Genomic DNA, 9,198 nt, shown 5'->3' on the forward strand with positions numbered 1-9,198 from the left:
TTTCAATGGAAATTAATTCCGACCAGTACGACACCCATGTCCAAATTTAATACGACCGCAAAGGGTTAATCCTTTCATTCGCCTGACCAATCAGGCGCCGCTGTCAAGTATTTAACACTTTGGTTCCAGCTGGGGATTCTCTGCTTCAGAGCCGACTTCCCTACCAGCCAGAGAGACAAGCCCGAAGGAAAAGGTGGTCGCTGCAAAGACACCCTGGGGGCGGCCTACCCACACCACCAGGTGCAGCAGGATACTGAGACTCCAGGGTCGCCTGTCTGGGAACTCCAGACGCACCAGCAAGACGGGGCGTGTAAGCTGGCATGGACTACCCATCCGAGCATGCACGGCACGCGCCGCCTGGGCTTGCGCAACCATTAGCTAGCTCCTGCCCTCGAAGTGCTTTTCGCGACTGTGCAAGAGTCAGAGTACCGGGATCGAGAACTACAACTTCCAGCTTGCTTACTAACTGCGGTGGCGCTATTTAAAAAGCCTCAGAGAGGAGGTGCTTGGCTACGTCCCTCTGTTCCAGTTCCGCTCCCTCAGAACAGAGGCCGGAGGGGGGCGCAGCCTTAGGCCTGAGCCAAGATGGCATCTGCAAAACCAACCCCTACGGACTCGGACTCGCTCTCTTCCTGCCTTGCGCAGCTGACCGCGGCGGCCAGGGAGGGTCTAGGTGGGACAAAGGACACAGCTACCAACGAGACACCCTTGGGCCGTGCGCTCTTAGCTCTCCGCACGCGCCACGTCAAGGCAGCGGGAGGAATCGAGCGCTTCCGGGCACGCGGCGGGCTCCACCCGCTTCTGGTGCTGCTGCGGCGTGCATCTCCAGCCGCAGCGGGTCCCGCCCCGACCCTGGCTGGCCCCGGCTCCGCCCCTTCGTCGATCCAGTCTGCGGTTTCGGCTGGCCCCGCCCCCTCCGCTGCGTCCTTGTCCACCCTGGACTTGGTGCTTAGCATCCTAGCCGACTGCTGCACCGAAAGGGCGTGCCGGACTGAAGTGCGCAGACTCGGAGGCATCCTGTCTTTGGTGACTATTCTGGAGTGTGTGAAGACCGACAGCATCCAGAACCGAGCAGCCCGTGCCCTGGGCAACTTAGCCATGGAAGCTGAGAGCTGTGCGCACATCCATTCTGCTGGCACTGTTCCCCTACTCATTGAGAGCCTGACGGCCTACCAGGACTCACCTTGTTTGCAGAGCGTGATTCGTGCCCTCCGCAACCTGGCGGACTCCCCCCAGCACCGCCTGGCCCTGGCACAGCAGGGAGCAGTGCGCCCACTGGCTGAGCTTCTGGCTGCTGCCCCAGACCCTGCGCTGACCTTGGCCCTACTCCGTGCCCTCCTAGAGCTGAGTCGAGACTGCTCCCGTGCCTGTGCTGAGCAGCTAAGTCTGGGTGGAGGACTAGGCCCACTGGTCAGTCTAGCCTCCCATCCTAAAGGGACAGTCCGCGAGTCAGCTGTCCTGATCCTTGCCAACCTGTGTGCCCAGGGCCTGGTACGGCCTGCCCTGGGCAATGCTGGTGGTGTGGAGGTGCTGCTGGGTGAGCTCCAGCAACGCCGAGGTCCCGGTGGGGCGGGCCCAGCCTCCCAGCAGCCCCTGGTGCGGGCTGTGTGCCTACTTTGCCAGGAGGCCATCAACCGAGCCCGGCTGCGGGATGCCGGTGGTTTGGAGCTGCTGATGGGACTCTTGCGGGATCCTCATGCCAGCGCCTGGCACCCTTGTGTCGTGGCTGCCCTTGAGGGCTTCCTCTATGATACAGGGGCCCTGGGCCAACTGCAGGCTCTGGGGCTTGCACCTCTCTTGGCCAGGCAGCTGTGTGGCGAGCCTGGTGATGAGGAAGGAGAGGGAAAAGAAGCTGCTTCCCGGGACTCTCCTGGGGAGCAGACCCCTGAGCGGGTAGAAGCCAGAAGCTTCCGAAGCCTCAGGTCGCGGCTGATATCCGAGGGCTACGCTGCAGGCCCGGAAGACATCAATCCGGACCGGTCTCCAGAGCGCTGTCCACGGCCTCCTCCACCGCCTGCGCCCCCTGAGCAGACCCAGGTGGCCAGTCCCGCCCGGGGCCCAGCCCTGGTGCAGACGCCTCGAGGCCGCAGCCCTGCCACCGAGGAGTCTTGGGGCCGCGAGGGGCCAGCGCTGCTGCTGCTTTCACACTTCTCCCAGGCGCCAGACCCAAGCGCGGCGCTGGTGACAGGCCCGGTCCTGGGCGGCCTGCTGGCCTACGTGACGAAGGCGCCGGGCCCACCGAGCCCGCGCGCACTGCGCATCCTGGCGCGCCTCACCTGCAACCCTGCCTGCCTCGAGGCCTTTGTGCGCAGCTATGGTGCCGCGCTGCTGCGAGCCTGGCTGGTGCTGGGTGTCGCCCCGGACGACTGGCCCACGCTGCGTGCCCGGCCCCCCGGTCAGCGCAGCCAGCACCGGGAGCTGGGTGAAATGCTGCTGCAGAACCTGTTGGTGCAGGCGGAGTCGCCCTTCGGAGTGGGGGTCCTCACTCACCTGCTGCTCTCCGGGAGTCCTGAGGACCGTGTGGCCTGTGCGCTGACCTTGCCCTTCATTTGTCAGAAGCCCTCTCTGTGGCGCCGGCTACTTCTGGACCAGGGCGGCCTCCGACTCCTCCTCTCGGCGCTGACGCGGCCCGCCCCGCACCCGCTCTTCCTCTTCTTTGCTGCAGACTCCCTTTCCTGCCTCCACGGCCTGGTGTCTCCCACGGTGAGCCCCGCCCCGCCACCCGCAAGCCCCTGGGACATAGACACACCCTCCCCTTGCCACTATGAACCTCTGCTGGGCCCAGCTCCCAGCCCAGCCCCGGATCTGCACTTCCTCCTGGACTCTGGCCTCCGGCTCCCCGCCCAGCGAGCTGCCTCATCTACTGCCTCCCCTTTCTTCCAGGCCCTGCTGGCTGGCAGCTTTGCTGAAGCCCAGATGGACCTGGTACCTCTCGGAGACCTATCACCCAGCGCAGCCTGGCCTGTCATGCATCACCTGCATGGCTGCCGGGGCTGTGGAGCAGTCCTGGGGCCCATTCCCCCGCCAGGCCAGCCCCTGCTGGGCTCAGAGGCAGAGGAGGCACTGGAGGCTGCTGACCGTTTCCTGCTGCCGGGGCTGGAGGAGGAACTGGAAGAGGCTGTGGGCCGTATCCACCTGGGATCCCAAGGTGGCCCAGAGTCAGTGGGTGAGGTATTCCGCCTGGGCCGGCCTCGGCTGGTTGCCCACTGTGCACGCTGGATCCTGGGGCCGGGGCAGTGCCCACGGAAGCGGGCTCTGGCCTTAGTGGGGCTGTTGGAGGCAGCAGGCGAGGAAGCAGGTCCCCTGACTGAGGCTTTACTGGCTGTGGTGATGGGAGTTTAAGTGGGGAGCAGGGGTCCCAGCCTAGACTCTTGATATCCCCTCGAGGGGACCCAAGAATGAATTGGCTAGAAGAAGGCCTCCCTTGGAGTGGCACGGGGAGGAGGCTAAGCAGGAGTCACCACTGAGGACCGACGAGAGGATGGAACTGGGCCCCAGGACGATGGGCTGCAGACTCAGGAGTGAGAAGCCGAGACCGAGGCCTGGGCATGGGGACTGCGAGATGGAGTAGAGCCCAGCCTTTTGGGGTTGGGATGAAAACTTTGGAGTTGAATATTCAACTACATCATCGAGAACTATCTATGGCACCATGATTCTTATTATATATTCTCCTTTTTCTTTTCTCTCCTATCTTTTTATTTTCTTTCTCTCTCTTAGATATCATTTGTGCTCTCTTTTCTCTCCCCTAATTCTCTTTTCTCAGGTGGTCACTGATATTGGGGCTATCGGTGTCGTGAGTACATTCATGCTTTGTTCCCTTTGGGTCATGTCTTGTTCAGGTGAATTTTATCCTGCCTGACTAAAGTGCTAGAGAGCAAGCCACATAACGACACCTGGAGAGGAAATTTAATTAATGAACGGGTCAATTACACGCCTAGACCCAGCTACAGAGGCAGGAAGAAGGCGGCAGCGAGGGTGCAAAAGAGGAGTGTGTGGTTGTGTGTGGGTGTGTTGTGTGTGTGTGTGTGTGTGTGTGTGCGCGCGAATGAAGCAACGTTATTCTCTTCCTTAGTCCTGTTAATCCCTAACTCCAGGGAAAAATCCTGGTGGGATATATATTGGATTAAGAGGCAGGAAACCTTGTGTATAGTCCTGGGACCCACACAGGCAAGTCGCTCTCTGTGCTTTGGTTTCCTCATTTAGAAACAAATGGATGGGACGCCTTAATTTTTAAAACATTTCAGCTTAAACAGTGGAGGACTCTTGCTAGTGCTACTGAATGGTTGTTAATAACAAGTTCCATTTCCTCTTTGTTCTCCACTTGAGCCCTTCCCCCTACTTCATCAGAGGAACTTGACAGAGGGAAAAAGGCAGATTACAGGTTAGAGAGGAAGGAGGGGACTGTTAATAGGTTATTCACAAGCAGTGTCAGTTCCTGCCCGCCAGGCACCATCTCAAGCCTTAGTGTCAAGAGGTTGTTCTCCCAGCATCAGCTGTTTGGAATTCTTGAGATAATGGAAGCCAAGCCGGAAAGTCATCAAAAGCTCCATCCCCCCCATCCTGGGGTTGAGGATGGGTCGGTAGGTGGGTGAGAGGGATCTGTATTCCTCCCCTAAGTCCAGAATCTGCTGGTTTTGTGGAAGGCTCTGGATATACTGGTTTATAAGTTTCAATTCCTAGGCTCTTCTGTTTCTTGAGAATGCCACAGTTCTCTACTCTAGAACTAAAAGAACTTGACCTTTGACCCAGCTATTGTAAGCTCCCTACTTCTCTATCCACAACAAATACTGATTATAGTCTCCACATCTCCACTCACTGTCTGACATCTGACTTCACAGGGAATGGGCTTCAATGGTTTCACTTGCCAGACTGAAAGTACAGATGCACCCCACAGACTTCTGCTATTGGCTTTTCTCATCATGTTGATCTTTGGGTTTTGGCCATCAGTCTTGACTGAGCACAAGATTTATTTGTCCTTTTTCTTTGCAATTGGGACTTCCGATCATCTTTGACTCATAACTCAGGCTCCTAGTCCCATCCTTCAGCTCAGTTTTTCCTATGGACCACCATCGAAACCTTAGGTTTTCTGCCACATGAATCATAAGGTACCATTGTTTGACAAACAGGAAAATGAGCTCTTAGGTTACTGACATTTTTGGGTTTGGAGTGGAGTCTCTAGTTGTTTGACCTATATTTCCTGGGGAAATCTGAGAATATAAGCATTCTAGAAGCAAAACATTTCAGAACTGGAGTTGACCACATCACCAGAAATGCTTGCATATTTTTCTTGTCTTTAATAGGTAATAAGTGTATAGCAAATTGCCCTGCCAGAGCTTGTGGGGAATTTAATTAATTGCTTGTTGGTAACACATGGAGTCATTCCTCAATGGCTTCAATTCATTTGTCCAAAAATAACCCCAAAGATGAATTGCACATTAGATTTACTGCCTATAATTTTGTAGCTTGCAGATGCTACTGTGGGAAGCAGTCACTAATTTAACAATTTAGAAACAATTTGGGAATAGTTGTGTGGAAATAAAGGTATTTGATTCTGCTTTATGAACTCAGATTTTGTGTGTGTGTGTGTGTGTGTGTGTGTGTGTGTGTGATATTTATGAGTTTGACCAGCAGGAGCTTTGGATTCCCATTAGTGGTCACAGCTGCTCACTGTGAACGTGGCAGTTTGCTACATTGAAGAACTTGCTGCCCAATAGCTTATTGGTCAGGTCAAAAGGTATGGGGCAACATCACAAGATGTTTTTGAGTGTTTGCAAATTCCTAGGGAAACTGTTCTTATTCCAAATGCTATAAATTTTAAAGAAGGAATGCTTTCGATATTTAAAATAATTACTTAGGCGTCATCATTTATGATTGCTCAAGTTCTTTGGCTCATTGCCAAGGCAACCCCATTTGTAATGTAGGCCCCTATATGGTGTGCAAGTAGGAATGTCCCAGACCATGGGGTTTGCCAGACTTTAGGACTTGGTATCCAGCAGAACTTGACATTAGGGACTTCTAGAGGGTTAAAGCTGCAAATGGCCGAAACCGGTTTGGCTCAGTGGATAGAGCGTCGGCCTGCGGACTGAGGGGTCCCGGGTTCGATTCCGGTCAAGGGCATGTACCTGGGTTGTGGTGGGGGATGTGCAGGAGGCAGCTGATCGATGTTTCTCTTTCATCGATGTTTCTAACTCTCTATCTCTCTCCCTTCCTCTCTGTAAAAAATCAATAAAATATATATATATATATAAAAAAAAGCTGCAAATGTCCTTTGAGGTCATTTAAACCAGTCCCTTGTTTTATTTATTTTTTTAAAAAAAATATATTTTATTGATGTTTTTACAGAGAGGAATAGAGAGTTAGAAACATCAGTGAGAGAGAAATATCGATCAGCTGCCTCCTACACACCCCCTACTGGGTATGTGCCCGCAACCAAGGTACATGCCCTTGACTGGAATCGAACCTGGGACCCTTGAGTCCGCAGGCCGACGCTCTATCCACTGAGCCAACCGGTTAGGGCTAGCCCCTTGTTTTAAAGTTGAAGGAATTCAGAATCAGGATGTGAAAGGAGTTGATTAAGGCCACCCATCTTTTTAGCAGAAGAAATGGTTGCAGAATCCAGGACTCCTGATTGCCAGTTTAATTCTCCTTTTGCCATATGCTGAAAAGGATTCAAACTAAATGAGCAAAACAATAGCTAAAATATAGATTTTTTAGGTGCTTTTAATGAAATTCTGCTGAGGAAACTGAGAAGCATAACATTGGAAGGGGTTCTACTCAGCCACATTTTTAGCTCATTCTCTTCTCTGAGATGTGTTGATAGCAACCTGTTTTCTTTCTAAGTTTAATACTCTGACCTCCTTTTAATTTTGTGCATACTTAAAATGGATTTCTTTCCCCTGTGAATTTAGGGGTTGGCTTTTGTTTTCTGTCAGTTTATGGAACTAAGACCAGATAAAAGCATTCAAATGAATTATGCAAAGTTCCTGTGAAGTGAGGGATAACCATCCCCCGGGTTGAGAAAACATACTTTTGTCTTCAAGTCTGGGAACTGTGTGTATTTAATTACGCACAGAATGTGCTGCTGGGAGAAACCCAGACTTAGGAAAGGCCTGCCGGTGACTGCCATGCTCTGAGTTGAGGCTAAGCCTGGCGATGGCAGACAGGCGAGCGGGCAGCTGGCACAAGGCCACTAGAGGGCAGTGTTAACTTACGCATCAGCCCTGAAACCAGTGGGTGTCCTAGGCCAAATGAAATAAACAGCAGGCAATGTGTTGGGCATCGACTTCTCCCCGAGTTCTAGACATGCAAGGATAAGTAATTATGTGTTGGCACTTTTTTTGAGCCTGGGTATCCTGGACTCATTTTGAAGTTCTAATCTTTGTAGTGTAGAGAAAAGGACACAGGATAGAATATCAACAGATCCGGAATCTAGTCCTAGTTCTACCACTCATTAATTCAGTTTCCTCATCTGAAAAAGTGAGTGGTTCTAAGATTTCTCCTATAAAATCTATGAGTCAGCTGGTTCTTCTTTTCTGCCCTGTTCCCTCCTGGGGCCCAATGAATACTCAATTTTACCCCACAGTTTACCTCTGACTTTTAAAGAGAAATCAGGATATCCTCTGCGTAGGTAAATCTCACCTTTCTGTCTTGGCTACAAGGTCAGGCTTCTCTTCCAGGAACGCTTCTTGCAGTGTCACCTTCTCCTTCTCCCCTCTCCTCCCCAAGGTAGTCACTGTGGCTTATCAAGGCTCACATAATTGCTTATCAGCAAACATGCCTAGTGACCCTTGTTATAAGTTGAACTGTGCTCCCTTCATATGGTGAAGGCCTAACACCCAGCACCTCAGAATGTGACTTTATTTGGAAAGAGGGTAGTTTCAGATGTAATTAGTTAAGTTAGGATGAGGTCATACTGGAGTAGAGCAGACTCCTAATCCATTATGACATGTGTCCTTAAAAAAAGGGAAATTTGGACACAAATATGCATTCCAGGAGAATGCCATGTGAAGATTCAAGTTATGCTGCCAAAACCCAAAGAACTATCAGAGGCCTGGAGAGACACTGGGAATAAATCCTCCCTCTGTGCCTTCAGAATGAGCATGGTCCTGTGGATGCCTTGATCTTGGACTTCCAGACTCAGAACTGTGAGACAGTAAGTTTATGTCACCTAAGCTGCTCAGTTTGTAGCACTTCGTTATGGCAGCTCTTGCAAACTCATACAACCTGAATGGGCATTCAGTTAAGTCATTGGAATATGTGTTGACTGTGGAGTTTCCTAGACGGTTGGCAGATTTCAATGACTAGTCCTGCCCCCTGTATTGTACTCCACCAAGGTCAATATTACTGCCTTGTTCAAAACAACAACAATTTTTGTATAACTTAGGATATGTGGTAAGTTTGGTAGGAAGAATGCAACCATCCAGGGATAATACAATTTATCCTTCTTTAATACTTAGTTATCCTTATGTTTCTCCAACTTAAGCTGGCCTCAGAGACAAATGTGCTGGCAGTTCACTGATTTCAAACTATGTTCAACTTTAAATAGTATTTGAAATGCAGAAACCCTCCTTTAATGAATAAATCAAGGCAAAAGTTTGATCTTCAACTGTTCTTAACAAAATAGATCAATTCACAGCTCTTGCTTTTGATCATAGACATGAAGAGAGGAATTAACTGTGGTCACTTGTGTTGCTAAGACCTGTCAGCTAAGTCTGTCTCCAAGGATACCCCAAAGCCTAAAGATACTGAGAAAATAGGAGAGAAGTTCTGTGTCAGGGAGTCGGGGGTGGGCGTGTAGATAGAAAAGCCTTGATGAAAGGCACATTTTTTGGTAGCATCTACATGTCAGCTGGACCCTCATTAACACATTAAAAAGAATTGTCTCTAGATATTCCCTAGTCCCTAAATGATGGAATATTTCCTTTACATCAGCCTATGCCCTCCAGAAAAATATAGACATTTTAGATATCTTAGAAATTATATGGAAATCCTAAAGCTTTGGTTTATATTGCTCAGTGTTGTGTGATACTCCCTGAAGCAGACTCTTCACTCTGCCGGTTACATTTGGGTCCCTATGGTCATCATTGGATGTTGGTCACTGCCTGGATAGCTTTTGTCTGAGAGACTAAAGTTAGCATGGCAGCAGATTCTAGTCCCAGACTTGTGTATGGTCTATCTTGTTTTCACTGATTCCTCAAC

The 9,198-nt window shown here is 50.9% G+C and overlaps 1 protein-coding gene across 1 annotated transcript; it reads left to right on the forward strand.

Moving 5' to 3' along the window:
• Positions 1–585: 585 nt before the first annotated feature.
• On the forward strand, positions 586–3,342 carry LOC308521719 (armadillo repeat-containing protein 5-like; the record flags this gene model as incomplete). Its single annotated transcript, XM_081094803.1, has 1 exon — positions 586–3,342. The coding sequence occupies one exon, from the start codon at positions 586–588 to the stop codon at positions 3,340–3,342; it is 2,757 nt and encodes a 918-aa protein (XP_080950929.1).
• Between the last annotated feature and the right edge of the window lie 5,856 nt (positions 3,343–9,198).

The sequence above is a fragment of the Myotis nattereri genome (genome assembly GCF_964212035.1).
Source record: "Myotis nattereri genome assembly, chromosome: 6".
NCBI lineage: Eukaryota > Metazoa > Chordata > Mammalia > Chiroptera > Vespertilionidae > Myotis > Myotis nattereri.